The sequence below is a fragment of the Anopheles maculipalpis genome, chromosome 2RL, assembly GCF_943734695.1.
Source record: "Anopheles maculipalpis chromosome 2RL, idAnoMacuDA_375_x, whole genome shotgun sequence".
In the NCBI taxonomy this organism is placed as follows: Eukaryota; Metazoa; Arthropoda; class Insecta; order Diptera; family Culicidae; genus Anopheles; species Anopheles maculipalpis.
This window is the reverse complement of record NC_064871.1, coordinates 77,399,612-77,427,413: the sequence shown is the minus strand read 5'-3', so window position 1 is coordinate 77,427,413 and position 27,802 is coordinate 77,399,612. Positions and strand designations below refer to the sequence as shown.

At 46.5% G+C, this 27,802-nt stretch overlaps 10 protein-coding genes across 13 annotated transcripts in view; 5 read left to right on the top strand and 5 right to left on the bottom strand.

The window, feature by feature from the left end:
• Window positions 1-12,928, bottom strand: part of LOC126568493 (protein TEX261) — a 231,306-nt gene extending 218,378 nt beyond the window's left edge. For 2 of the 3 annotated variants that reach the window (XM_050224982.1, XM_050224980.1), the window contains exons 1-3: window positions 12,859-12,928; window positions 12,339-12,752; window positions 12,130-12,251 (exon numbers count right to left, since the gene is read on the bottom strand). In XM_050224982.1, coding sequence (XP_050080939.1) covers window positions 12,133-12,251; window positions 12,339-12,752; window positions 12,859-12,928 — 603 coding nt within the window. In that variant the 3' untranslated portion in view covers window positions 12,130-12,132. Of the gene's footprint in view, window positions 1-12,115; window positions 12,252-12,338; window positions 12,753-12,858 lie in introns of all 3 variants that reach the window. The other variant, XM_050224981.1, reaches the window with a different exon arrangement.
• The window catches only part of LOC126568615 (uncharacterized), a 383,782-nt gene that overhangs the window by 160,332 nt on the left and 195,648 nt on the right, over window positions 1-27,802 (bottom strand). Inside the window, exons 2-5 of one of the 2 annotated variants that reach the window (XM_050225120.1) lie at window positions 3,140-3,156; window positions 2,987-3,043; window positions 2,753-2,911; window positions 2,278-2,417 (exon numbers count right to left, since the gene is read on the bottom strand). In XM_050225120.1, coding sequence (XP_050081077.1) covers window positions 2,308-2,417; window positions 2,753-2,911; window positions 2,987-3,043; window positions 3,140-3,143 — 330 coding nt within the window. In that variant the 5' untranslated portion in view covers window positions 3,144-3,156 and the 3' untranslated portion in view covers window positions 2,278-2,307. Of the gene's footprint in view, window positions 1-2,267; window positions 2,418-2,752; window positions 2,912-2,986; window positions 3,044-3,139; window positions 3,184-27,802 lie in introns of those variants that run through there. The other variant, XM_050225121.1, reaches the window with a different exon arrangement.
• Window positions 1-27,802, top strand: part of LOC126568415 (apolipoprotein D-like) — a 177,361-nt gene that overhangs the window by 111,032 nt on the left and 38,527 nt on the right. The gene's annotated exons all lie outside the window — the stretch shown is intronic.
• On the top strand, window positions 170-875 carry LOC126568486 (uncharacterized). The gene has a single exon (XM_050224970.1). It carries the CDS (start codon window positions 170-172, stop codon window positions 788-790), a length of 621 nt encoding a protein of 206 aa, XP_050080927.1. The 3' UTR covers window positions 791-875.
• LOC126567835 (cyclic nucleotide-gated cation channel beta-3) lies at window positions 4,062-7,565 on the bottom strand. Its single transcript, XM_050224149.1, has 6 exons — window positions 6,527-7,565; window positions 6,271-6,455; window positions 5,800-6,185; window positions 5,585-5,734; window positions 5,437-5,521; window positions 4,062-5,359 (listed from the first exon to the last, which is right to left on the bottom strand). Exons 1-6 carry the CDS (start codon window positions 7,486-7,488, stop codon window positions 4,062-4,064), a joined length of 3,066 nt encoding a protein of 1,021 aa, XP_050080106.1. The 5' UTR covers window positions 7,489-7,565.
• Window positions 9,037-10,441, bottom strand: LOC126568216 (inactive peptidyl-prolyl cis-trans isomerase shutdown). The gene is made up of 2 exons (XM_050224658.1): window positions 10,388-10,441; window positions 9,037-10,324 (listed from the first exon to the last, which is right to left on the bottom strand). Exons 1-2 carry the CDS (start codon window positions 10,426-10,428, stop codon window positions 9,058-9,060), a joined length of 1,308 nt encoding a protein of 435 aa, XP_050080615.1. The 5' UTR covers window positions 10,429-10,441; the 3' UTR covers window positions 9,037-9,057.
• LOC126568425 (ribose-5-phosphate isomerase) lies at window positions 11,123-12,001 on the top strand. The gene is made up of 2 exons (XM_050224897.1): window positions 11,123-11,542; window positions 11,612-12,001. The coding sequence occupies exons 1-2, from the start codon at window positions 11,123-11,125 to the stop codon at window positions 11,999-12,001; spliced, it is 810 nt and encodes a 269-aa protein (XP_050080854.1).
• On the top strand, window positions 13,269-15,566 carry LOC126567926 (uncharacterized). The gene is made up of 2 exons (XM_050224293.1): window positions 13,269-13,294; window positions 13,358-15,566. The coding sequence occupies exons 1-2, from the start codon at window positions 13,269-13,271 to the stop codon at window positions 15,564-15,566; spliced, it is 2,235 nt and encodes a 744-aa protein (XP_050080250.1).
• LOC126567514 (UPF0598 protein CG30010) overlaps window positions 16,027-27,802 on the bottom strand; it is a 134,701-nt gene continuing 122,925 nt past the window's right edge. The window contains exons 2-4 of the mRNA XM_050223733.1: window positions 16,660-16,786; window positions 16,387-16,591; window positions 16,027-16,319 (exon numbers count right to left, since the gene is read on the bottom strand). Coding sequence (XP_050079690.1) covers window positions 16,027-16,319; window positions 16,387-16,591; window positions 16,660-16,782 — 621 coding nt within the window. The 5' untranslated portion in view covers window positions 16,783-16,786. The remainder of the gene's footprint in view (window positions 16,320-16,386; window positions 16,592-16,659; window positions 16,787-27,802) is intronic.
• On the top strand, window positions 18,195-27,146 carry LOC126568659 (uncharacterized). The gene is made up of 9 exons (XM_050225174.1): window positions 18,195-18,241; window positions 18,367-18,557; window positions 18,664-20,072; window positions 20,146-20,241; window positions 20,324-20,510; window positions 21,562-23,942; window positions 24,296-24,909; window positions 25,614-26,706; window positions 26,777-27,146. Exons 1-9 carry the CDS (start codon window positions 18,202-18,204, stop codon window positions 27,144-27,146), a joined length of 6,381 nt encoding a protein of 2,126 aa, XP_050081131.1. The 5' UTR covers window positions 18,195-18,201.

The following is a 27,802-nucleotide window of genomic DNA, read 5'->3' as shown; positions in this document are numbered from 1 at the left end:
CTTCGCCGGCATTACCCGGCGTCGGGCATGACAAAAGATGCATTATAAATAGGTCAGTCTGGAAAAGTGGCAATGTTAGTTCCAGTTTGGCAGCCGTTTGGCGACTATCATCGACGCCCAAGAACTTTTACCCCACAGTGTTTGACGTGCCCAGTGTAACAGATCTAGGATGGTACCCTCGACAGCACGCAGTGTATCCTTTGCGGTGTGTTTGGTCCTGATCGCAACGCTAGTGAACAGTGCGCCACAGAAGAAGTTCCCCTTCACAAAGCCACGTTTGGCCGTCCCGGAACCGGAAGAACGGCCAAGCGCGGAAGTAGCGCCCACCTCCGAAGAAGCTGCATCACAGGAAGCTAGCGAAGAATCGTTGGAGAAGATACAAGCGAAATCGGCCCAGTACTCGTACGATACCTCCGTGAACGATACGATCAACGATCATGCGATTATGCGCCAGGAGGAACGGAACGGACTGTCGCTGAAGGGCATGTACTCGTACAGTGACGGGTTCTTCAAGCGCACCGTGCATTACGAGGCCGACGATAAGGGTTACCGTGTGGTGAAGGAGATTAACATCCCGATCGGTAATGGGCCGCAGGTCGATCCGAATGGTAAGGCTGACGTATCATCTTCGCTGACCGGTTCGTACTCGATCACCGCCGATGACATTGCCAAGCCGAAGCGCAAAGGAGTGTCGGCATCGGAGGAAGAGGCGGCCGCAGCAACATCGTCGGAGGAAGAACAGCCGGAAGAAGATCCAGTAGAATCGGAGGAAGACGAAGGACAGAAGTGAAGGGGGAAGTAGTTACTGCGCTGTTATTACCTGTATTCGGTCCGGTTGGTGTCATGCAATAAACAAGCACGTGTTATTTATGAACGGATGAGCAGGATGTGTTAATGGTTGTTGTTTTAGAATACGAAGATCGTTGCTTTTAGGTTCACCTTGAATTTATCTTCGAGGTTTATGCTTGTTCTCCCGAAATTTGCCCATATTTAAATTTGGTTGTGTACAATGAAAAGTGTGTAAATGGTCACTGCTCTGACATCAAGACCTCGTTGTCAGGAGGAGTCAGGAATGATCGTTAAGGAATTTATGGTGGTTGTTCTCTGGCGAAATTGTTTGCTAGAAAATCGACGATTCCCTAAGGATCCTGACTTCTTTCATCGTTCGCATTCTTTCGTGCTGGGATCTACAGTGACATATTTCTCAGTAAAAGTACGTAAGACAGGCGATAAGCTTTTGTTGAATTTCTCTTGTCGTTCACGATATCATTTCACCATCATTTCACGAGTCCTTGAGGATGAAGTTAGTATAATAAAGTCTGACGCATTTAATTATAATAATTTCTTTCGTTCTAACATTCTCGGACACGTGATCTTTCTCTGGTCGTCAGATTTCACAGGCTTGGGGTGCCGAGACATGACGGAACTGTGGTGTAGTTATTGGAGATGACTCAGACATTAGAATCGTACTCCAAGTAATTGGAGCTGAGAGTAAATGTGATTAGTTGAAACCTGTTTCTCACCAATAAAAACATGTTTTATTATTCATGCTAATCCAAGCTGCGACGTGTGGGATGATAGGAACGCTTCTAAAAGTTGTCTGAAACTCTAAACAGAACCTTTTTTTTAGAAACTTTGTGCCTTTAAGACCTCATTCGCCTCTTTCTAAACCAAACCGTTTTGGTCTGATGTTCAAAATGATACGGATGAAGTCTGATTCGTTGAGGCATCAAATTGATGAATGTTTACACTACAATCAAGTCCTCAAGCTTTGCGTTCTGCTTGACCGTCATCATAGTGTATTCAGCTTTTAATGCAGCTATGAAGCATGGCAGTAGATAAGTGCAGCTAGGATTACAAAAAGGTTGGCAAAATGTGTATGGAATTAAGCTCTTCAGAATATTTAAATTTAGCTTCTCGAAATATGACTTTAAACTGCTTCGCAGTTTTTAAACTGTAAAAGCTTGATTGAAGGCTTCAAGGTTGAGCCGTACCTTAAAGGAATTAAGACCTTAGTGAGGTTTCTAAGCGGATTGATCTCGCTGATCCGTTACAGAATGGGATTTGATACCGATTTTGTCTTGAAATCAACACCATTATAACTGTTTTACCAATGCAGCCGCGCCTTTTATTCCTGACAGTTGGCCATATTTAACGTCTAAGATAAAATTGAGAGTATTTTTTAACCATAACACCATCAAGCTATTAAATCCAACTCTTTAATGCATAACACAATTTATTTTTATTTAAAAAAATCTCCCTTCCACACACACGCACACAACTTAAGATGCACTTCCATTTCGCTCATCACGCACGGACACATTTCTGCTTCTTGGTAGTTGGATCGGTACCACATTTTTCGAACGAGTTGCACTTGGAGCTGCCACAGTATGCGCCCGAACCGGAATTGCTACTATCTGCATGTGGTGTCATTTTTGGGGGTTGAAAAATAAAGAATAGAAACAAAAACACGAAAGATAACCAGAAACAACGAAAGAGAACCGTTATTAATGAGTGAAGTACAGAGGACCAATCGTAATTAGAGAAGCATGTCTAGTATTTCATATTGAGAGAAGCCAATAATCGTTTTGAGGTACTACACGTTAGTAGTCGATGTAACGGTCAATCTCGTCAACTTCGGTTAGGCGTGCAAAAAAGAGCCTATCAGCACTGAAACTCACAACCCTGCAAGACCCCACCGCGATTGATGGGGACAAGTAGAGGTTGCCATGTGGGGTCACCGATAACTTACATTTGTCAGTGCTCTGCTTCAGCTTGCTTCGTTCGACGCAGGATTTGCGATTGCAGGAGTTGGCGCAGCATTTGCCACCGATGCTAGCACAATCACGATCGGTCAGACAGGTTGGCGAGCAGGATCCCACTTTGGACGCTAGCGGACACTCATCGCCAGCTGTTAGGAAAGAGTTGGGACATTGCACAGGGATTGGTTGGGGGGTTTTTCTTTCTCCACTCCGAACATGCTTACCAGCACTCACGATGACGACACACAGCGCTAGGGCCAGAGCAATTAGGGCGAGTTTAGCTGTTAAGGGAAAAAGAACACACAATTTGAATGATAAATTCCAAGATGTTAGTGGCTTAATGTGCCAGCTTAATCTGGGCATTTTAACCATCGTACCCATGTTGATTCAAGTGGTGTACTGAAACGATCGAAAAACGGTTTGCTCGGAGTTTGCTGCGAGTCACTCTCGGTGGACGTTAGATGATGAACTGATCTGGACGAGTCTCAAGACGTGTTGAGATAACTTGGCAATGGTGTATTTAAAATCTCTCCCACCACAGTGAGTTCCGGGTAAGGGTGCCCGAACAATGGGAATAGTTTTATGGAACTCTGGTCAAAAAGCAGAATGACTCAGTACAACACATGACTTCATTTGAAGGGCATTTATGACATTAAAACTATTATCAATCTTCCAACAAACGACATGCCACGATGATTCACTTCCGCTACCGGCACACATTTGTCCAAAAGGCCAACCATATACATCCTCCCCCAAAGGCATGGTAATTGTGTATAGATTCCGTCATTGATATCGGCCTATCCGTCGATCACGTTCCCGTGGCTTACCTTGCTGAAGCCCCGCGCGCCGTCTCTCTCTCTCTCGGTCTGTTGCTCCCATAACAGCAAGGTGGCGCTAATTTATTGCCCTGCAATATGCACGCGACGTGCACGGGCGAAGGCGAACCTTAGCATTGATGTTACGATACGCAAAATGTCCAACGTGTATCAGAGAGACGAGGAGGGAATGCACGGAATGGTGTTGTGTTTGGTGGCGTTATTAAAGGCATGACACAGTATGACACCCGTTGGCCATAGGACGCCCTAAACTGTATGGCGCACCCATTGTGAATTTTTTAAATCCACAATCCAACATTTAAAGTCATTAAGTCATTAAACAGAATAATAAAATTGATTTAGGGCACAGCACTACTTTATGCGAACATCATCAAAGCGGTCGCTTTTGTATGGATGATTATTGCACATTTAGCACAAAACATTGTTCAACATTCATTGCTCAAATAGTCCTAAATAAGAACAATTAAACAGACGATTTTTCCTGACCCTCGTACTCATCCTTCGAAAGTTCGTGCAGTAGCTTATACTTCTCCGCATCAGTCAGATTGATGTAGCTATTGTTTTCCATCAGCTCTTTCTTGATGCTGTACACCAAATCGCATGGCAATTCTACGTTCTTTTCATTTTCAATTTGCACCTCAGTCGTATGCGTGATCTCCACACTACGCATCGAACCCGTTTCCGCGCGATCCGGTTCCGTGGTCTTCTCCTCAGAAGTTCCATCCTGGTTTGGCTGTTGCTCCGGTTCATCGTCCACCGTTGGATCGATCGTTTTAAAGCCCTGCATTAGTAATTGTACGGCAGCAGATTCCTGCGGCAACGCTTGAATAACCGTTTTCAGCAACTTTGGTGAGGTAGGATCCTGTGGATTTCGGATCACTACATCCGCCTCACTGTCCTTCGTGTCGATGCTCTGCTGCGATTCGGCCTTCTCACGAGCTGCATTCTTGCGCATCAAACTCTTGGCACGTTTCTTCAGGATGGCCTGTGCGTTAGGGTAGTACACGATCGCTTCGTTTAGATCCGATTTGGAAAGCACGAACAGGTTGGAGAATCCTTTCGATCGTACATCCGCAGTACGGCGATTTCCTTCCGCGCCATTAATCGCTAGCAGACTGATCTCACCAAACACAGAGCCCTCGTAAAGTGTCGCTAGCACCACATCATTCCTTGGGCCACCCATCACCTGTACCTGGCCCGTCTTTACGATGTACATCTCCTTCCCTACCTCACCCTTTCGGCACACGTAATCCCCTGGAAGGAAGGTTACCGAGCGAAGCTTCAGTACAAGCTCCCGCAGCAATGCTTCCTCGCAGTCGGCAAACAGCTGCACTTTGGAAAGTGTTTGAATGTGCACCGAGATAGCGATGTCGGTTTTCAGGTTGGCTGGCAGCGCATCCATTATGTGCGTTTCGTCTAAGCATTTCTGTTGCTCCCAGGTGAAGGTAAACCACATCTTTACCCGCCGCTGCAGATCGGTTGGTAGGTTAAGGCGACGCATGTACTCGAGCGTCTCATCGACGAGCTGCTTGTACTCGGATTTGGAACGTGTTGCCGTCGCTATAATGTCCCGTATCTGACCAATAAGCAGCGCAAACACAAACACACCCATCAGCCAGGCGGCGGTCATGAACATTAGCTCACCCTCCTTCTCCGGTTTGGGGTTTTTGCCGATGGAGGTTGCTGTTTTGGTGGCGAATGCGAAGCAGCGTACATATGCGTGTCCCTTGTTGTTGAACACCCAGCGATTGGAACCGAGTCCTAAAGGTATAGAGAAGGGTAAGGAGGATTATTTGCTATCGGGATCTGTTTTGGTTTGGAGTGAGATGTGGAGATACCTTGATAGGCGCTGTAAGCATAGTAAGCACACGCAGTCAGGTGTATCATGTACAGCATGTAGGTTAGCGTCTTCACTACACGTATCTGGAAGAGATATTTTAATTTGTAACCCAAATCCAATTTCGATGAATGAGCCAGATCACTTACAATGTGTGGTGATGAAATGACTCGATCGATCAGCTTGAAAAACTCCCAAAAGCTTTGTATCTTCAGTAGTCTCGGAGCACGGAATACCACGTGCTCGGTTCCAAAGCGTAGATATAGCAAATCTAACGGTACCAACGCCAACAGATCCATCTTGAAGAAAAGAATTTCGTAAATACTTCCTGCCAATTGCAACCGACCCAGACCCCAAAACCTACCTTAAACTGTAGCTTACGCATATAGTTCTTCCGTGTGAGATTTTTATCCTTCACCCAAAATCCTTCGTACAGGTACATCAAGCGATGCTTTACAAACAGTATATCCAGCAGATAGATAACATCCGCACAAATATCCATCGCAATCCAATATTTGGTGTTTTCCGGCGTTTGATACGGAAATGACGATCGCAACGGTATGACCCACGCATTGTACAGGAACGAAAGCGATACAATAAACAGCCAGGCAATGTAGAACTTTCCTTGCGGATCGAGCACATTATCGCTACGGCCACCGCAGCAAAAGATGGGACAGAATAGATAGTGGCTGCAACCCGGTGTATCGGTGGCAGATTGAAGCGTTAAGGCGGAGTTTTGTATCGTACGTTCTTTTGGGAGGAATTGAAAAAAAAAAATGCATTAGTAAATATTGAGGACCCTCCTTTATATCTGGGTCTTAAATAGAAAACATACGGTTCACGCTGTGCTTCTGCATGGAGGGCGCCGTTGATGGAGCACTGGCACTGCTGGACGGTGTTGGAGGAATTTCGATCTTGCTGCGCATCTTCCTAGTTCGCTCCGAGAATCGGTTGGCCAAATGCCGCAAACGGACGGTAACGAAATCATTCCCGTTTGTTGGTGTTATTTCCGAGAGAGCCCTGTTGGAAAAGGGTGCGAATATTTTTTTCCATCAGCCAAACTTCCATTTCAATCACCTCTTTACACTTACTCCGAATTCCGCCTATCCTCCAACGGTTCTATAGAGCTCCCATTAGCATTCTCGATGACTTGGGTGTCATCAACCCGTGGCTGACATTCGTGGCTGTGAAGCACATTCGGACCGTCACTGGACACTGTCGGAACAGGAGGTGGTGAGGATTCGTCTTCACACAGTGACGTTCCTGCCGATTCCGTTACGCACATCTGCAAGCTTTCCACCGGTGTGTCTACCGAGCTAGATCTGGAATCAAGCCCATCATGCTCGCCCGTCGAGTAGTGCTGATGTTCCAGCTTCACCAGCATATTGTTCTCATCGTTAATAATCCGCTTGACCAGTTCGTGCGTACTTCTCAGGTTGGAAACTGCATTTTCCGCCTCCTGACAGCCTATCTTTCCGTTCCGAAAGTACAGCTTCGACTTGTAGCCACCCTTCGGGCTGAACGATTTAATGCGTCGTTTCTGGGTAATGTTCACCTTGTAGGTCGGTGAGCGCAGTACCTTCCTTTGACCGTCTGGCGTTTTGATGACGCGATTGAAACATTTCTTCGTCGGACTACACTTGTTGCGAATCAGCTGCATAGTCCGTTCGGCCGCTTTTCGCTGCCTTTCGCGTAGCGATATCTGCTCGTCTTGTTCGCGTTCCCGCCGCAAAATGTCCTCCGTCACACTGATAAAGTCTTCGATTTCGCGTATGTCCTTCGAAATTTCTTCGAGGCTTTTGTGCAGCTTTACCTCATCACGGCTACCGGTGCGTGGTAGAGCACTACTCGATCCACTCATCCACGCCGGTTGACCCGGGATAACTGGCCTCGCACCAAACCGACCGTACCCATTATTGGCTCGTGGCCATCCAGCAAACGGTGAAAGGGATGGTGGAGGTGACCTTGGAGGCCAACCACCGTCCAGCGAGAGAACTGTCTCCGAACGGGAACGATTCACCTGCACGACACCCAACGGGGCAGAGGTGGACATCGCGAACGACTGAGAACGACTAACGGTGGGAGCGATTAATCAGAATTACACGGTGACCAACAACACCTCCCACCATACTGCTGTTGCACGAGCGACCATTGACGACCGTGACGGTAGTAATAACACCTCTATATGGCCATCAAGTGTACCGAATGCAACCGTATGGAGAGCTGCTGGGATAGTACGGACACGATGCGACTGCTGCTGAATATCAATTAACTCTGCCTTGAGGTTACCGATTATCGCACTCAAACTTGGAACCGGAGCCGAATATCAAACGACGATGCAAAATCGATATCGCAATGTTTTGTGGCTTACGCTATTTATGTACGGGGTAAGATGACACGTTTGCCACGCTCACAGTGTCCTGACTGACTGTAGACATTCGAAGCGGAGAAAGGATCCGTTTTTATTTTTCTACTCAAACTTTGTCTTCTGGATTGTGCGCATGTGTCGGCAATACGCCGTGTTTTGGGTTCCCAATAGTACTTCGGTGGCCAGAATTGCATGATGCAGCAACGGCACGTGGGCTTTTGTTTGTTTACCGAGCAATTGAAATGGAAAATTAGAGAATTGTGTAGACATTTTTGAGCATTTGTCGAATCATTGGGGAGATAAGAAATGATTCCCAGTGATTGATTTGCTCTTGATGATAAAAATTGCCCAAATATTATAATTATCTTTTAAACTTTCTGTGATAAGAATCCTGGATTTCAAATGTCTGGAGGGATTGGATATGCACGATCATCAGGCGATCTTCACGCGATCCATGCAGCAGGGAGTACATATGTATGTTAGGAGTCACAAATATTTTAAATTTGTAAAAATCCAATTTCTTATTTATGTAATTCTATTTTTATTATTTCTATTTTTTGATAAAAATCGACGAGATCTATCTTCCGCAGTGGCGAATTTAGTCCCCCGAAGTCCCTTTTTACCGGGATGAAAGTTTTGGGCCCCTAAAGTGGCGCATCTAGAGCCGGATTCAGCAATTTTGAGGACCCCTAAGCGGAAATGGTGTTGGGGCCCTTTTTTGAGAGGTTTTGTATTATTAAATCCTGAGCTCCTTACCAACTCGTAGGCAGGTTGGTCCACTTTCTCGTTTCCGTGGGTACTTGAATGACCCGATATCCAACAGAAAACGACGTCAGGGATATCGTCAAGGTGCTGCATGTGAGGACATTTGCAAAAGCCAATGGCACTTGCGGTGAAGATGAAGTTGGGTTTGTCGTTGCGGAGGCCTTGGATATCTCTTTCTACTGCTTCGACAGGGATCCTAAATTAAATCCTTAACATACTATCCCGTATCGCTCATGGTTTCTTTCGCTGTTACATCGAGACCACAACATACATGGAATTCACCGTCTTCGTGTACAAAATCTAATTTAATTAAAAATAAATGTAGCTCTCAGTAATTCTTCACAATGCTGTTTTGTCCCAAGGAATAGTTCATAGTATATGTTCAAAAAAATGTAGAATGTAATTGAGTGTTACATTGCACTTAACAATAGTAAATATAACAATGGCATTGATACTCCTTCAGCCAGCTATTCCTTCCGTCTCACGGTGTTATTTTTGAAATTTGTAATGCTTTTTGTTGTTGTGCATGTGAATGACCAGCTTCAGGTTGAACTCGTCGGCCAACTTTTCAATCACCTGCACCTCCTTCTCGGTGAACCTGTCCGGCAGCGTGAGCGTACTACACGTTTCATCCTCCAGAAACACCTTCATCGACCTCTTTATATCCTCCGCAAGCACATTATCCGCTTCCTTCGTTTTATCATCCTTTTTGGTTGCGTCCACCAAACCGAACGCTCGCGTCCAGATACGCTTTTCCTCCTGCTGATGCCGGGCCGAACATTCGTTCAACTCCTTCAGCGTGCGCTGAATGTTTTCATCCTGGGGCTCTAGCTTCTGGGCGCCCAGCAAACATTTACGGGCCCGGTCGTAATCTCCGATTTTCATCAACGCCTTACCCTCCTGGTACATGATCTTGGCGTTCTGTTTAACGTTGCACAGCGTGCGCAACATGTTTACCATCCGGCAGGCATCTTTCGGCTGGTCGCGATGATTGTAACACACGGCGAGACTGGTGTATAGTGCGATCAACGTTTTCTGCTGTTCCTCCTGTTCGGTTTCGTCCTTTAGCTGGCACATCTGGAGCGTATCGACTGCTTCTAGGTACTTTGCGATCGCTTTCTGTACTAAATTACGCTTAAAGCAATCCTTCGCGTACTGGCGGGCCTGTGCCACCTTCTCCTTTACCGCCGAGTACGAACGACGCTCGGTTTCGTTTAGCTGTGCCAGCGCATCCCCATCGTTCACCGGACTGGCACTGATTAGCCGAATCACAAACAGCGCATCCGCCTTCGGTTTAATGCGTGGTGGACATCCGACCACACCGTACAGTAGCTGGTAGGAGATCACAAACTGCGCTTCTTCGCTGACGCGCATCGTCTTCACCGCTTGTTCAAAGCCGAGCAGTACGTTGTGCGCTCCCAGCACGAACCGGAACGGTTTGCCACGCAGCGTTGAGGAATCGGCCGGTTTTACATCCATCTCAAAAAATACATTGTAGTCGACTTTTACTTGCGTATTATCCGGCAGTTCCTCACCGACTCCCGCCTTTGTGATGCGTTTGTAGATGTGTTCGCTAATTGGTTCCATCTTCTGCCGAAGCTCGTCAAACGTTCGATCCCAGGGAGAGAACAATTGTTTGTGCTTTTCCTCATCCTCGTCCGCGCTGCCATAGTCATCCTCGATGAAGTTGTCGTCGCCTTCATCGTACTTGAAGTCGGTGTCGATCTGGAACTCGGTTCCGCCGTGGAGCAAATCGCTAAAATAAGAAGCTCGTGTTATGATCACTACGATGGTAATGCATTTTATAGCTACACATTACCTCATATTTATCGGCGTCTTCAACATATTGCCGGAATTCATCCCGTTGGCGTCCTGTTAGCTGGGCGGGCAAAACAATGTGCTTCTCGATAAAATGGTTTCTCTTTGGCTGGCAATGAATGAAAATGCGCTGAGGTAAACAAATTCACTGAAACTGTCAAAATATGCCGGTTGAATTTTGATCAGCTGTCAATGTACCAGGGTTGGCGAACTTCATTTTTTACAACACAATTGCAATTACATTTTTATTCCAATTCACAAAAATTGTGAAAAATTTTATGTTTTTCTTGTATTTGGCAAAAGTACCATCCATGCGAGGCAAGAAGGCCCCGAGAAAAAACGAATCTGATTCTGAGATGCAATCCTAAATCGAATCGAGATCGAGATGTAAATTCCAATTCAGAATCGAAATCTCGTGTTTGTGAACAACAGTTTTTACATTTTTAATAGCTCGACTCTCACTAAAATCAGTGAATAATGTGCGGATTGAATTTGGTAAAATATTCTTCTTTCTTCTGATATAGAACATAGACTCTACTGAAATGTTAAAAAAAAACTGTGACAATTTTTTTGCCATTTTTAAAAAGAGTTAAAGGGTAAAAGGGTTAAGGAAGCCTTTCAGAATATAGCCCTACTTTGCCATCCCTGTCCAACCGGGCTGGCTGGAAAAAGGGTTTGTCAAAAAACCGGTACGATCGCGGTTTGATCGATAAGAAAAGCTATTCCTGTAGCGCACATGTGGTGCAAGTTTTTACGTTCACTTTCACCAGCTATAATCGTACCATCACGGAGGAACAATTCGTTGTCCAACGGTGCATTCTACTCGACCCGCGTTACGATGTCCTTGGAAGAGGCGAAACGATGTGCTGCGTACAAGGCGGTTGACGAGTACGTGAAGGATAACACCGTCGTGGGTGTCGGATCGGGCTCTACCGTGGTGTACGCAGTGCATCGTATAGCGGAGCGTGTGAAATCCGAAGGCCTGAAGTTGGTTTGTGTTCCGACGAGTTTCCAGGCTCGGCAGCTTATCATCGAGCATGGACTGACGCTGGGTGATTTGGAATGTAATCCACGGCTGGACTGTGCGATCGATGGGGCGGACGAAGTTGATGCCAAGATGGTTCTTATCAAGGGTGGTGGTGGATGCCTATTGCAGGTGTGTGATTTGATTGCATGATAAAATAAATGGTGAACAATTTATTCTCTAATGGCACTGGATTTGTAGGAAAAAATCGTAGCATCCTGTGCCGACCGGCTGGTGATCATTGCGGATTACACCAAGGATTCGGTGAAGCTCGGCCAGCAGTATCGTAAAGGCATCCCGATCGAGGTTGCACCGATGGCTTACGTGCCAATAAAGAACAAAGTGGAGGCTCGTTTCGGTGGCAATTTAAAACTTCGGATGGCGGTTGCAAAGGCGGGCCCCGTCGTCACGGATAATGGTAATTTCATTCTCGATTGGAGCTTCCCGGACGACAAAGAACACGATTGGGATGCGGTGAATCGGGAGATAATGATGTTGCCGGGCGTTGTTGATACGGGACTATTCGTTGACATGGCAACGAAGGCATACTTCGGACAGAAGGATGGCACAGTGACGGAACGTAGCGTCTGATTGAGACTGGTTCTTGGTTTTGTTTTATTATTATTCCTACCTTTCTTGTCTGGGGATTGGCATTTTATACGGCATCATAATAAATAGAAATAATATACAAGTCGTCGATTGTACACGTTTACCGGCACCGATTAAAATGCTTTCTTGTTGCGCTGCGGCAACAGGCTTTCCTTTGCGTAGCTAAACAACGAAAGCAGTCCCATCTTTTTCCGACTGGAAAAGTAATTCGTTACTAAATCGTCATTACCACCTGGAAAATAATTATTAAGATGAAAAAAAAAGGATAAATTAGGTCGAAAATTCCAGATTACATTCCACACGAAGCCACCTCTCCTACCGAGTAAATGTGTCCGTTCGTTGCTCGTTGGCAGCACATTATCGTTGGCCGAAAGTGATACAAACAGTGCGAACGGGACGAGCCATAGACAGAGCGTAAAGTACGCCAGTACTTCGGCAAACGAATGGTACTGCTGCTGGAAGTAGACGAAGGCAAAGTAATGGTTCGCAATCAGCAGCAACACCGCGCTGATGAATGCTGGCGAAAGAAACCGCACGTACGGGAAATCGGTAAGGATGAGCCCGTGTAGTAGCTGTGCCCCGAGGCCACAGAGCAGCATGGTCCAGGAGAAGTTTTCCGTAAAGATAAATATCACATAAAGTGAGGCAGTCACCGCTACCATCCAGCTGATGACTTTCTTCGCGATGACCGTGTATTCCTCGACTAGCTCGGCTAGGTAGTACAGACCGGCGGCTGTTTGGAGATTGAACGGGTGTAAACGTGAGAGAGAAAAAAGGAACGACATTAGATGGCCGCGTTCCAAGAACGATGCCCGAACGCCTTGACGCTATTTACGTACCTATCGAGACGGTTACGAAGCATATCTGCACCAGCAGCGAAACGTAGCTCAGGAGCCCGAGGAAGGACATGATGTGTGGATTGCTTAATATGATACACGACACACGATGCAGAGCCGGAGTAGAGGGACGGTGTTTGAGTGCAAAGCGTTCAATATCGTACACCACCACTTTCACGTCAGCATTTCGATCAATCGCGCTTATTATTCCGGCACCAAGGCGTGATGATGCGTAATGAAATTAGGGATCGCTCTTCTGCCTTTTCAATGAGGTAAACAAACAACACACAAATCGTACACACATTCATACTTGACAGTAAAATGGCATCAAAACAATCTCCACTGACAGCAGGGGCTTGCTACAAAAAAGCGCACAATAACAAAGCATCACCGCGAACTGGCACCGTCCGGCGATGGAAGAGTACAAAAAATTGATCTGGTAAGTCGTGAACAAGTTCGAAACGTGATTAGGACCATTTCCAAAAAAAATTTTTCACCTTAGGTCCCGCCACAATCCACGCTCGGAAGGAAAACTCCTCGAACAAGCATCGATCGATTTTGCCGACCATCACAATGACATCTTCAATCTCCACATCAATGAAATCGATCCGGTACATCAGATCGATGAAATATGCTCTCTGGTGGATGAATCCTCCCTCTTCCTGCCCGCAGAAATGCCAACCGACCCGCGCACCGGGCAGAAAGTACAGCAGCTGGAAGTAAAGTGCACCAAATCGTTACTCTTCTTCAATCAATTTCCCTCCGGTTCGGTGTTGACGCGCGACGAGCATCAGCTTTGCCTCACGGTACAGAACCGTATCAACATGCGCTTACCGTTCAACAGCGCGAAGGAGAAGAAAAACTACGCCCGATACATGCAGCTGATGGTAAAGCTTGCCCCGGAAAAGGAAATGTTCGATAGCTTTGTGAAGAATTACTTCAACACGAACCTGTTGCGCCGTATGCAAACGATCGAACCGGAACTGAACGCGCTGGTGGTAAAGGTTTGGCAGGCAAAAGTACGAGAACGGTTGGCGCTGGAGCGTGAGCTAGGTGGCCAGTACGTGCTGATGACGGTTGTTCCATTTTTTGGTTGCGCAGAAAACGAGACTAACGTATTGTTTGAACCTACCGGGGAAGATGTCCACGAAACTGGGACGGTAAGGAGTCTTTTTACGGAAAATGTATTAAAATCGATTACGCTTAAAAGGAACGAGCGAGTGCTGGAAGATTTCACAGCGGAATGGTGTGCGGTACGGTGTAAGCGGGATGAACAGATTGGCAACGTTCGTGCTGTTCTCCAACACCTAAAGGATGTAGCATTTGTGATGCCGGCCGGTGCCTTTACGCTTCTGCTAAATTATGCCCAAAACATGCAGGACCAGTGGACGATACCGTTCGAAATTAAGCTGATCGAGGGGCGGAAGGTCTTAATCATGGACAGCAGACATCCACCGAACAAACTTTCAACCCACGCCAGGAAGGTAAAGGCGTACAAATTGCTCGTTAAAAGTTTTATGTCTTTTAAGGGACGAAAACATCTCCAAGACAAATCGAAAAGTCCTGTGAAGGATATTGAAGAAGATGCGACGAAAGAAGGGGAATCATTCAAACCGCTCCTATTCGATGAATACATGAGGTCGTTAGCACACAAAACACCACCCTCGGTTGTTAAAGAAAAAATTCGCGAAAGCAGATTTTATCAGGCGTGGAAATTAAAAGATCAGTCCAACGATGAGCACCATATGTTGGTAGGCTTTCGGCAGGATTGTTACGAATCGTTTCGCAAAATGCGTGTCTTCATGAACGTATCAGTAAAGGTCGAATATCAGCCCGAATTCGGTGCGGAACAGATGACACTAGCGGAGCTGTTGCAGGAATGGTGCCGTCAGCTGTTGAGGCCCAATTCGAAAACGATGCGATTGCGTATCAATGGTACAACTTCGGCAATTATCTCCCATCGCTATCTCGAGCTGCGTGACATCGAGGAAGAACTGCACCGACTGTACAGCGTCAAGCCCTGTAATTTAATCACGAATGTGTGGAAAATGCTAAAGCTGATGGGAAATTTCCCCACCGGACACTATCTGCTGCAGCGCGATGGTAAAAGCACCCAGGGTCCTTCGGTGTACGGTCGAAAGGTGATCGAAAAACCGAGTCAAACGAACAGTGCCGGAGTGTGTCTAAATTGGGCCGATCTATTAAGCCAAATCCAGTACGATTGTCCACCGCTGGAGCAGTACGATTGGATCCCGATCGATAGGTTCGTGATAACACAACTGCACCGGGTAAATACAATCTTCCCGTGCAGTTTTCCACACTGGGCATCGGTGAGGACGCTCAATTCCCGCCAGAACCAAATGAAGCCGAAAGCGGTCACAGAAACGAAACCTACCAGCAAAAAGAAAGCAAGCCCACAAAAAGGCAAACCAGCGGTGGTCAAAGTTCCGACACCAGCGCAGTTGATGCGCCGGGAGAAGATGAAGCAACGGAAAAAGCTTGCCAGACAGCAAAAGCTAAAAGCGGAACAGATCCAACAGTCGCTTAATCAATTTGCTCCCTATGTGGGATCGGCAAAGCCGGTAGAGGTTAAGGATGGTGAAGTAACGGGCAAGGACACACTAATGACGGCGAAAAGTAGCGGTCCAACAGCGGTTGATTACAGTACGTACGTGGAACAAGCCGCAATAAATTCGGAAGAGAAAGAGTAGCAAAAAAAAATTCGAAGAAGAATGCTTTAATTTTGAAGTTGTGTTGGAGTGAATCATGGAGTGGATTTTTCTCATATATATTTTTATCAAGGGGAATCTTTTTCGTTTTTCAAATTTCGGAATTGGAATGCAAAATCTGACAAATGTGTTATCACTCGAGTGAAAGGCATTTTTCTGCATAGGCCCTGAAAGACAGATAAAATCCAAAATCAGTCAATAGAATTATCTTCCGTGTAATAACCCCTGTACAGTTACTTTTTTCTAGATTTATTTGTTAACAATGATGATAGTAACAAAGAGAAGTGAACGAAGTGAATGAGGCGGTTCAAAATTTAGTGAACTCGTGTGGTCATAGTGCTTCGCTCCGTTTTCGCTCCACGGTGGTCCCGACATTGTCCCTTCCAACAGGTTCGAACTAAACATCCGTGAAAATATTGTATCACACATTTCATTGGTACCGTTAACAAGCGGATCGCTGGCTTATGTACGTCTGCTTCCACCAGTCCTGATCGAGCTCGTAATCTTTCTCCTTCCACCGGAAGTGTGTCGGTGGACGATCTTCCCCATTTTGGAATGTAAACGAAGAGCTCAGTTCGATGGCAAGCTTGGAACGGATCAATCCTATCGCACCGTACCGCTCCGGTGCCGGATGATACACCCGTCCAGTGTCCGGAAACATGCAGATGCGATCTGGTTGCCATGGTACACTCATTTTATCGCTGGCATGTGCGTAAGCTAATCGATCCTCGTTATCTGAAAGTGCAGATTATCAGGTAGAGAAAAAGCACCTTAACTCTCCAACCAAACTTTACATACGAACCATTTTGAATAATATGTGTATAAACGATCGGTAGATCGTCACAGCGGATGAAATTTCTCTCACGACCGCAAACGGACAGAAACGGAAACTCGTCCTGATAACGGTCCGTATCGTTTAGCTTCAAGCGTTTAAAGAAAAATTCCAGAAATTGCTTCTCCTTGAAGCAAGAGGTGAAATTTTTTATCCTTGCATCATCTAGAAAGAGCTAGTGGACAGGAGTATACGTTAATGTTGCGATATCTGATAAGAAAAATTGAGTAAGATTCTAATTACCATTCCTTCGTGATCGATATAGTAGAAATATTCACGTATCTTTGGTGCCGGTGATTGTCCCTGTACGTACGCAATATGGCGATAGTTTTGAATCGAAGCTGATATAAATCTCCTTAGCAACATGATACTGTGCTTTCGCTTCTACGACGAAGAATTGTTACAAAACAAATCTAAATTGTTTACCGCTAAATAGACAACAAAATGTAGTCAAAACAATAGCCAAGATTGAACCCGCGTAGTAAAGTTCAGTGTCGGAATGTTGTGCAACGTTTGTTTATACGTTTATTATGACGTCCAATTGCAGTGACTAAATGACTTACAAGATGTAAATGTCTCTTTTCGTCTTTAAATATAAAGCAAGAAGCTGAAGCGTTCTGTTGCCACCTCTGTGCCTCGATCTTTCGAAACTCATAGAGCTTGGGTATTTATTCTGCCAGCAGGAAAACCTCATGGCTAGACCTCGTGCATAAAAGGCGGACAAATCAAGCGCTAGTAATTACCGCTGCATTCCTTCGCTTTGTGCCTATTCTCACTGCTGCCTCCAACTAATCAGAGCACGGATTCGTCTATAAGCGCTCAACCACCATCAAACTGGTTGAATTCGTTAGCCTCTGCAACAGAATCATCCATGCCAGGTCCCAGATTGACGCGTTGTACGCGGAAGTCAAATCAGCCTTCGTCAGCGTCCCACACACCTTGCTGTTCGCGAGGCTCCAGGAACTTGGTCTATCTTGCCAGCCGTTCTGCTGCTACACGCGAACGATGCTAAGATATTCCTGCCGATCCAACACCGGTCGGATCAACTCCGCCTTCACCGCCACTCTGAGCACGTTCTAGTCCTGGTGCTCTAAAAATGGTCTTGAGTAGTAGTTCGAGACGTGTGTCGTCGTTACGATTGCGAGAAAGCGGTGCCCTTTAGTGTAAGATTATGCGTTAAACGGTGCTACTCTTGAGCGCAAAAGTTGTGTCAGGGACTTGGGAATGCATATTGATGAGAAGTTGATCTATCTTCCACCACCAGATAGAGCATGTTTTTACTAAGGTGCAAACCTTGGTGCGGGAACTGCCACGCTCGGACGCTGTTTGTTGCGGGACTACTGGCCAACCGGAACCGGAATCGGCCTCGCATGCTACAATGAACTGTAATAAAATATATAAATAAAAAAATTACCTATCGGAGAGATTAACGGAAAAGATTTACTTTAACATGTTAGCAACCAAATTTAACCAACCAATTTAAGAATTTTGCACAAAACCATTCGCGCTTTCAACAAGCAACCTCAATCTTGCTCACTGGGTAAAAGGCCCAAATAACAATTGCGGGCGTTCCCGAAGGGATCGTAGAAACGTCAGTCCCCGATTGACAGCGTGCGTCAAAATAAGAGCTGTGCCGGGTGCATGAATAACCGCCAGTTTTGTTTCTTGCTGGAGCATTGCATTGTTTGCTAGCTTATATACGAAAGCCGCACAATAGAGCCACACGCATTGTTTTGAGTAATTGTAAGCGACGCGCACACCCGCCTAGCTTGTGCGTACGCCACAATGGCAAGCACGCTTAATCCGGCCACGCTGGAAAAATTGCGTAAGTAGCGGCTGGAGAGAGACGCCTTTCGATCGCCTTCCCGGAAGCGTTCGTGCGTGTGTGTTTGTGTGTGTGTGTGTGTGGGCCTGGATATTTATTGATGCACCCCCCTCATTCCATTTCAGTACATCCGATACAGGAAATACGCGTCCGTTCGCTGCAGGATATCGAAAGCACGCTGAGACGTGCATTGTGGGAGAATGTGGACATTGGCGTTAATGCATCCGCCCTGTTCAAGAACTTGATACGCTGGTTCTGGCATGTTCCGTTGGTGATGGAGTTGACCGTGCTGGAGACAATGTCGCTTTTGCTCGAGGTATGGGTGGCCCGAGGATCGCGGCAATATCTTCCTCAGCAAAGCAAAAGAATACACTTCTTTTCTTTTTCTCCCCTTTTTTTTCTTCATCATTCTTCAAAATCAGAGCAAATACGGACATGAAATAGTAAGCTTCTTTACCCCGACGCGAGTAATAAAGGAGCTGCTAAAAATTCGTTACCTCATCGGGGCGAATGCAAAGTGCGACGAACTGGTAGAAAGCATCATAAACCAGGTGGAACGTATGAAATCCGGTTCCAGCACTACCACATCCAGCATGAGCAGCATCGATCTGGACAGTGTGGCGAATAGTGTGGGTAGCCTAAAGCTGGACGGGACCGATCTCACGAACGATGAACCGGCAGTGAGTGGGAAAAGTAGAACGACCGTCATAAACTCGTTTGCATCACGGTGGAAAGGGGACGACACGTTCTACACCGAATGCTGGGATGTGCAAGACTCGAATGTGAGCGGCGTACTGGAGCGGCTGAACGAATCACTGTTCGATGAGACGAATGAGGAAAACTATCAACGTGCCCTAAACTACATCGTGTCGTACACTAAAAACTATCCGCCGGAATTCTTTCTCCAACCACCGTACGTTGCACTGTCCCTGTTGCATCTGATACAGACCGGACGGGTCGGCATACGGAAAGGGTACGGAATGTTGCTGTATTTGATAGAATCATTCCGCAAGCGGATACGCCAGCGTATGCTTACCGTTACATACATTCAGGCGCCGAAGAAGCGTGATCGGACACAAATATCGCTCGGCGCGTTTGTGTACGAAATGTTTAAACTTTGCATTGATCAGCTGAAGGAACTAACAGATGATGTAGATAAGCTAGCGTCCAACATGATTCTGATCGTGCTAAGCCAAACTACCACATTCCTTATGACGGAACATTTTTCCGATCAGCAAAAAATTCCAGCCCACCGATTCGGCGAACTGTGTGGCGATTTTGGCTACCTGGCCAAACACTACCGGCAAGAGTGGGAGCTCGACTCGAAGAAAACATTTACTCGCACACGCTACCGGATTACGATGCAAATTTTACTCGACTTTGTACGACTGTGGCAAAAGGATCTGGAAGCGGAGGATGAGATGGATGAAACGGCCGCTACCCGGTACGGAGGCAGATCGGGCACATTACAGTACAAGTTTGTCGACATGAAGCTAGGCTCGTCGGCACACCGGAAAGCGTTAGCCGAATCGGACCGTGTCTGGCGTGACGAATGTCTGATAGCGTTGTACGATTATGCGCTGCGATACTCCTGTCCGGAGATGTACGAACAGTTGGGTACATTGGTCGATAAGACCGATGCACCACTGTTGGACATGCTGTCGAGCTTAAAGGAGAAGTTTATCCCGGCGGTACAGCTGATTCGCGACACGAGCGTAAATGCGAAGCTTAGCGACGAACATCTGCTGCTAATCGGATCAGAAGCGATAAAAACGCTGTGTCTGCATCGGTCGATCGATTTGGTGCGGAGCGTTTTGAAAGCGGTTGGCAAGTAAGATCGGAGGGGAAAGATGGTGCAAGATTTCGTTCTAACGTTTATGTTCTTTTTCTTGTTTTTTATTTAGCTGTTCCAGCTCCGTAGCGGAAGATGAACCGCTGTGGGACGTTATTGAATCGATTACGGTGCGTCTGTTGGCGAACGAGGATGAAGAAATCAGGAGGTAAGCATCAGTGTTTTTTTAACTCTTCTATAAACCCAAGGGAAATTCAATTTTAAATCCGTTTTTTTCTTCTTCCGGGCAGTGAGGTTTACGAGATCTGTGCGAACATGATGAAGGAATTTATTGGCCAGTTGGATGATGGAGCTATTCTCACGCGTCGCGGTCTGCTCTCCAGCTCGGCACCGAAATTGCGTGCCATGGGTATTCCCCTTTCGCTGCAGATTCTTACCGAAATTACGTGCTTTGGTTACAAAAGTCGAAACAGCAAGGTAAGGCTTCTTTATTAAGTTTGAATCATATGTGTAGAACAAAATGAATGCGATTATAGGTTAGGTTGTTTATAAGGCGATGAAAAATAGGAAGTTTCGATGTGTGCAATCTTTTTTTGTAGCCTTACAGGACATCTGCACTTTGGTCGGGTGGTAAAGTGATAACGACTTCGCTTGGCAAAACCGACGAATCTTGTTTTAATTGCATTAAGGTAGATTTATCCTCAACGCTTTCATCATTGATAGAATGAACAAACTTCCTTTTTGATTGTTGCAGTACAAGCGTACCCAGAATCCTTCCTTATAAGAGATTCTTTACCGATCAATCCAACTTAGCCTCGCTAAGACCCCTGGAAAACAGTGTCCTCGATGTTTATTGTCCTGAATGTCTTCATCGGTTATCGATTATTCTTGACGATCACTTATTGTTTGGCACTACATCCGGATCGGATCGGATCTAGCATGCCTCTTCAAATATCAAAAAAGCCTTGTTAATAGGCCCAACAAGTCAAGATCTAACAGAGGTAGGATCGTTCAAACCAAAAAAAAAAACGCATTCTAAATCCTGCAAAGAATTCCACACATACTGCCAGTGTTCAAAACTTATTGAAATTCTCGTTGTTAATTTGTAAGTTTACATCGTTAGAAATTACAAGGGTCCTTTAACATTTCCTCGCTAACGGATGTAATGTACATCAGAATGTGCACACCCTTCCCCCAAATAGAGAGCGATGCAGCGTTTCGATCCATACTGTAGAATTGTAGAATTATATATAGAATATTGCAGGCTCGTTCTTTGCAGTTTGCAATCATATAGTGGGGTTTTCCATTCAATTAGGGGAAGCACAGCACAGGGGAAAATTTCACAGCTCAGCTTTCAATATTCCACTATCTATTTGAAAATTTTCACTAAGTGATTCAAAAATTTCCTTTGGTAAATAAATAGTTTCAGTTTCTGCTTCTGCATCGTTAATGATATTATCAGTAAAATTTGAATAATACTCAACAGACCTCATACAATGGATGATTAATTTCACCTTTTTGTCCACAGATTCGCCAGTGCGCTGAAACCATGCTACTGTTTCTGTGCAATTCGAAAGCATACCTGCGCGACAAATGGGTGGACGTGCAGGAGCTACTCCTACCGATTGCACCACTTCTGCAGGTGGCTGCCATCGAACGGAACGAAACAAAGCTTGCCCGTGTCATTATCGCTATGTTCCATCCAGATTTCGGTCTTCCGTGGCTCGATGTACTACAAGGCAATCTTCGCTTGCTGTTTCACAGTGAGAGCACTGTCCGCGAGGAAGCCCTCACGCGGGTACTATTTCTGATCAGCTCGGTCGAGCGAAGTGAAGAGTTTGCGCCTCGCATTGAACACATCAGCGATACCATCCCGAACACGATCTGTATGGTGCCGGTGCCGTACGGGTTACCGCGTGTGAAGATTACCAATGTGTACGATGCGAGTGCGGTAAAGCCACTGCTGGATGCACTGGAACAGGAAAATGGTGATCCGGCATTACGGCGCAGCGCACTAACGCAGCTCAATGTGATGGCGGACGATCCGGTACTGTGCGAGCTGATACACAACACATCCGGCTGGGTGTTGGTAATGCAGGCGCTTAGTCGATCGTTGCTCGTGGAACCGCAGCTAGATTATCCGGATGCGGCCATCCCGGCAGTGGGCATACTGACGAAGCTGTGCTTCGGCATCAAAACGTTCCGCCGATATCTCGGATCAAACACAACGGCTTGTCAGCTGATCGTACGCGCACTGCTTGCCCATCATCACATACCCGTGTTCCGGATGGAGTGTTGCGCTTTGCTGTTTTTGCTACTGTTTGCCGACTGCTCAACAGGAGCATTGCCCCTGGTGACGCTGCCTTACGTTTGTGCAATTTCCGCCTTTTCAACCCCATTCATATCGACGTTCCACTGGCGCGAAAGCCCATTCCGCGAAAGTTTTACCGGAAACGAGCTGTTTAAGAGCATTGTGCTTCAACCGGATCACGTGGATAACCAATCGAGACGTATGGTGCAGCAAAATGGTGGACATTCGCCTGCCAACGGGGACAGTTTACCGTACGGATTCCCAATTCAGCAGTACGTGAAACGTTTCATCCGCTTTACCTTTGCCGAGGTGTGGTTCGACGGAGTGGATGCGATACTTAAGCCGAACAATGCGTCCAAACGCGTCAACAATGCATCCACCGGCAATGATGAGGAGTGGCCGCTCGAGTACCACGGCAACAAGACGGCAATGGCGTTCGATGCAAATTTGCGCCTTACCAAGCAAGATATCCGTTGGATAAAGATGGTGGATTTGATAACCATTTTTCGCAAAAGCTTACGACGACTTGGTTCTGCTAAAGCACATACGGACGTTTACGTTGGGCTGGCCACACTGGAGACGAATTTGATTTTTCCGTTAAAGAATTCTGTCTGTCAGCAGGGTGCAGTCATTAGTGCGCTGAAGCGCTACCTACACACGCCTCCGATGACGGTAGCCGACCAGGAGATGCTGGTGGAGGTGTTAAACATCATCGGAATAATGTTGCATCTTGGGTTTTATTTGATTCGCGACTGGTTGTATACGGTGCTGGAAATGGAGGACAATTTCTTCCTCACATTGTTACGCTCGGAAGAATGCATTGAAGCGCTGTACCGGAAGAATGCTAACATGCTGAGGGGCTTGTTACAGCTGTACAGTGGTTCGCAGAGCTCTAGCGAGCCTGATCAGAAGGATGGAAAGCGCGAGATAACGGATCGCATGCCGAAACCTGTAGAACGTGCGACAAAATGCGAAAATGGTTGGGATTTACGTGTGTTTAATACCGCACTGGAGCAGTTGGATGTGATGCTGAAGAAGTGCGATGTTCCACGTATCGTTTCGTTGCTGGAGGTTCTTGAAACGATGGCCGCCTTGCTGGATGATGTGCGACGGATAGACATTGGCGAGGTTATTCCGAAGCTATTGCTTTGCATAAGGCTCGTTGGATCGACAAGTTTCACCGGGTCCGCCATAGTACGATCGTGTCTGCTAGCGATCGCACATATCCTAGAACGTTCCCCGGATGAGGTGGGCGAATTCGAGTGGAAGGCGAAACATTTAAAAACCATATCGACACAGTGTGGCAATAGCTGTACGCTGGTGCGTTCCTTTGCTTGGAATATTTTGGCTAAAATTGCACGCACTCTGCCCGGTGCGGCTGCCATCGTGAAGGAGTGTTCCTATCTGCCCGGTGGTATACACGCGTGCTGCATCAGTACGATGCTGGATCGTAACGAAGCTTGCCTGGTGAAGGAATCGGCCGTTGGACTGTTCGTGAATTTGCTGTCCCACAGTGCGGACAAGGATGGTTCGCTACATTCGTCCGTTTTGCCGTTCGATGGCGCGGCTAGCATTCGACGTAACAGGTGGGTAGATAAGTCTTAGATTTCATCACGCTAAAAGGATTTTTTTATGGCCAAATTCATTTTTTTACTCAACGAATAACGCCTTCGAGAGTGAAGCATTGCTTCAATGTACTATATTTTCGAAGGCATTCTTTAAATATAGTTTGTCTTTAGTCTCGAAATAGGCCTCTGTTTCAGCGATACTTTATCAATGGACCTCAGCTTCTTTTCTAGTTTACAAACAGGAAATAGTTCGTTTGTTATCAAGCCATTATTGGGTTTGAACAGTGTTTCTACTCATCAATAATCTATGAAAGGACGCTTTGTGTACCGTAGCTTATGTATACATCAGGACTACAGCTTACCTACCTACCTTTTACTTCCAGCACCAGCAATTCAACGAACGGGTCGGTGGATTTGTTACTGGAACTTTTAGCAAAGCAACAGTTTTTCGAAGAGTCCGTTCGTTCACTGGAAACCTACACGTGCATGGAGTTCCTGTTGGACGATGACAACAAACAACAGACCGCCGTTATCTCAGCCGACTTGGTAAAAGCATACGCCGTACTGTACCGCTGTTTGCTCGAGCTGGATCCGTTCGAGTTTGGTCAGCTCATTGGGGAGAAAGGTTGCATCCAGTGGCTGCTGGAATGTGTCGAACAGCAGGCAATGCTACCGAACCGGGCCGTGTGTCTGATGGTGGCGGAAGTTTGCTTGCTGCTGTTGCGCTGCATGGAAGAACCGACACGGGAACCGCTTTGTATGCTGCTTGTGGGGCATCAGAATTTCTTCGAGAGCATCATTTACATGCTCAATCGGTGGCTGTACGGGAAGCTTACGCTGCCCGTGATGGAGCAAACGCTGACCTGCATTATGCGGTTTCTGTGTGCGCTGGTAGTGACACCGAACGGCAAGCAGCACATCCATCTGGAGTTTGAGCATCAGGATGTGAAACCGATCGCAAAGATGATTCAGAATGCAATTCTGCATAAATCGAAAGGTGAGTGTTGATATTCTTTAAACATCTGTCGTTGATTATTTTAGTACATTTTGGAGCATCGAATTTTTTGGTTAGTAGTGATACAAAGTTATTAGCATTCAGAGTTCGTCGGTAATGCTCTCGGTTTTGGTTGGGCAAATGCAGCGAACGGGCAACACCATATCTGAGAAGCATGTTAAAGTATTCCGTCCCAACAGGTATTTTTATTAGTGGAAAAGCTGCATCAGGACGTAGTTTAATTTAGCCTGATCTTAACGGCTGGGTTTGACTGGGTAAATATCTATCAGATTCCAACTTTTCTTTAGAAGGGGAAGTTTATAGAGGAGCCGGAATCTAGCCATCCGACCATTTTAAGCTCCTGGAACGTTCCACATAAACCTCGGCCTACAACCAATGAAAAGGACGTCCCATTCCGTATTATTTACTCCGGAAACGGCATTGACCAGTTTGATTTATAGTACAAGGAGCCTCCCAGCTTCTTACACATGCATTAAAAAGTACCACACAGATGGTGAAGTGGTTGGTGAAGGGCGCTGGAAAGAAGGAGCTTCTGGGGCGCACTCTTCAATCTCTTCGCCCTCAATGAACGTGGAGCTACCGGGAGGCTTTAGGCGTTAGTGTGCAGCTGCGCGATCCTCTTTAAAAAGAACTACTTTCCACAATACTAATAATGTGCATTTGATCTTACCCCATCATCGTTCCAGGCTTTCAAATCATGTGCCTCAAATTCCTTAGCCTGATGTTCCACACATCGGACGCGATCGCCTCGCCCACTGCCGAATATCCGTCCTTCCTGATCCAATTCGAAACGATGGACATGCACACCGAAAGTCCCGAAATGTTAAAGTCCTCGCAAATGTTTCAAGCCGAACAGTACTACGAGATGGAAGACGACACGGAAAATACTAATCCTAACCGACCGCTGGCAACAACGGACACGGAGGAGAAACAATCGAAGACGCACGACTCCAAGGACGGTACGATGCGCAGTGGATCAGCGTTAATATTTAAAGCCCTGTTGGCACGCTTTGAATCGACCTGCAATCGGCAGCAGCTAGAAACGGGTGGCATCACCACTACCAACTACAAGCGAACCATTTACTCGACACTTCAAACCATGCTTCACTTCTCGGGCGAAGCATGCCGAGTAGCACGGGAGCGCAATCTGCTGGGAACCATTCTCGATTGGTTCGATGCTATCCACGAAGGATTGATTGGAAGGTTGACGTACCCGGAGTTTGTGCGAAAGCATGGTGACGTGAAGAAGTTGTCGATAATGACGGAGCTGAAAGAGTTGGCCAGCATACTGGGTACGTGGTTTAGTGTGCCGGGTGAACCGCTACTACTGCGCATGGATCAGATCGATCGGTTGTGCCAAACTGTGCTGCAGTATTGGCCCTGGTTTAGCAATCACGGTGTGCTGCATATGGAGTTCTTGCAGGTGTTGGCGTTCCTGACGGAAAGTCACATAATCGTTTGCAAAGCGCTGGCAGCAACCTTCCCGGGCTATCCGCACAGTATCATGAAGTTGCTAATTGTAACGGCCACAACGGAGACGGCAAAGGTTAAGGGTCCGAAGTATGATTTGCAGCTGTTGCGGGTTTCGTTGCGAGTGCTGAAGAATTGCTGTTGCTGTCACGAGGGACGCAGTATGATCGGCAAGCTGAACGTGTTCGACAACATTAGCAAGTTGCATCCGAGTGTTACGAAGCTGCAGAAGCCATGGATTGATGTGACCCATATGTGGCTCGAGTTTTGGGAGGTTTACACGCGTTATGTGGATGTGAGCGAAGTGCGGTGAGTGGCTTCTTATTGGTTGTCCTTGTTAGATTGAAAGGTTTAATTATTTCCTCTTTTTTCATTATAGTCATCTGACTGTTCTTGGAGCACTGACGCGCAAATCCGATCTAGAAATACGCCTTCTCGCAATGGCCATCGTACGGAATCTCACATTCGTCCTGGCAAACCGGCCAGCGCTGCTAGCCTCGTCCGACTATATGTTCATCCTGTGGAATGGTCTCCAGCGCACTTCCTGCCGCGGTGAGGTACTGATGGCCGCCGTAACGGTGTGGAAAATGATTGCCAACAATCAGCGAGGTAAGGCCGCCATTAAAAGCAGCCCGCTGGTACGGTTAATCGAGGGTCAGGTAAAACACTACTCCATGACGCCGGAGGGGAACGATCAAAATGAGCTCTGGAACGTGCTTATGACGGTGTATCATATTTTGAAAGCGTAACCTTCAACCGTAACAGCACACGAGTGAGAAAGCCATAGCACAAAACCTTACGAGTGAGCCAGCACCAGCAGGATCAGGTGTGTCGAACAAAGTGTCTTCTTTTTACAAAAAAAAAAGCGTACAATCTACACCCGAACTGAATTTTTTTGAATGTTGAAAAGAGAAAGGGTCGATTTATGAGTGCAACCGTTTAGTTGTGCACCGTCATAGGTTTCATTTGAGTTGTTGTTAAGAAGCAAGAAGTTTAACGTGATGATGTTATTGATAATGAATGGTGAATTAAAATGGATTCATGTTTCTCGAGAGATATTGTGGATGGAATAAATGAGGAAGAAACGGTTCTATATTTCAGAAAACACAAAAACTGACTGAAGCGTGCCATTCCGAAATTCACAAAAATCCAGGACGAGGTGTAAGCTAATACCTCGGTGGCGGATTGGCGGTCGCCAGGGGCGTCGTCGGTCAGGAGCGATCGGGGTGGGATGTTCGACAGAAAAATGCGCGGTTCAAAGACGCATCCAACGGTATGCAGAACGTCTCGATCGGACCAAAAACGAGCGAGTTATCGTCGGTTTTCCACTGAAATGCAGCTGCCGGGACACCCTTAGCCCGTGGAAAATTGGCGATCAGGGCGTGCTGCATACCGTTGGATGCGT

What these genes read in the sequence shown, in the direction of transcription:
- LOC126568486 (XM_050224970.1), top strand. Translation starts at nt 170, where the DNA reads ATGGTACCCTCGACAGCACGCAGTGTATCCTTTGCGGTGTGTTTGGTC.
- LOC126567835 (XM_050224149.1), bottom strand. Translation starts at nt 7,488, where the DNA reads ATGTCCACCTCTGCCCCGTTGGGTGTCGTGCAGGTGAATCGTTCCCGT. An exon ending in GAGGATAGGCGGAATTCGGA is followed by an intron (nt 6,456 to 6,526) that starts GTAAGTGTAAAG and finishes CTTTTCCAACAG; the next exon opens with GGCTCTCTCGGAAATAACAC. An exon ending in TGCTTACAGCGCCTATCAAG is followed by an intron (nt 5,360 to 5,436) that starts GTATCTCCACAT and finishes CTATACCTTTAG; the next exon opens with GACTCGGTTCCAATCGCTGG.
- LOC126568216 (XM_050224658.1), bottom strand. Translation starts at nt 10,428, where the DNA reads ATGAATTCCGGCAATATGTTGAAGACGCCGATAAATATGAG. An exon ending in AAGACGCCGATAAATATGAG is followed by an intron (nt 10,325 to 10,387) that starts GTAATGTGTAGC and finishes TTCTTATTTTAG; the next exon opens with CGATTTGCTCCACGGCGGAA.
- LOC126567926 (XM_050224293.1), top strand. Translation starts at nt 13,269, where the DNA reads ATGGAAGAGTACAAAAAATTGATCTG. An exon ending in GAGTACAAAAAATTGATCTG is followed by an intron (nt 13,295 to 13,357) that starts GTAAGTCGTGAA and finishes TTTTCACCTTAG; the next exon opens with GTCCCGCCACAATCCACGCT.
- LOC126568425 (XM_050224897.1), top strand. Translation starts at nt 11,123, where the DNA reads ATGTGGTGCAAGTTTTTACGTTCACTTTCACCAGCTATAATCGTACCA. An exon ending in GTGGTGGATGCCTATTGCAG is followed by an intron (nt 11,543 to 11,611) that starts GTGTGTGATTTG and finishes CTGGATTTGTAG; the next exon opens with GAAAAAATCGTAGCATCCTG.
- LOC126568659 (XM_050225174.1), top strand. Translation starts at nt 18,202, where the DNA reads ATGGCAAGCACGCTTAATCCGGCCACGCTGGAAAAATTGC. An exon ending in GGCCACGCTGGAAAAATTGC is followed by an intron (nt 18,242 to 18,366) that starts GTAAGTAGCGGC and finishes ATTCCATTTCAG; the next exon opens with TACATCCGATACAGGAAATA. An exon ending in CGTAACAGGTGGGTAGATAA is followed by an intron (nt 23,943 to 24,295) that starts GTCTTAGATTTC and finishes TTTTACTTCCAG; the next exon opens with CACCAGCAATTCAACGAACG.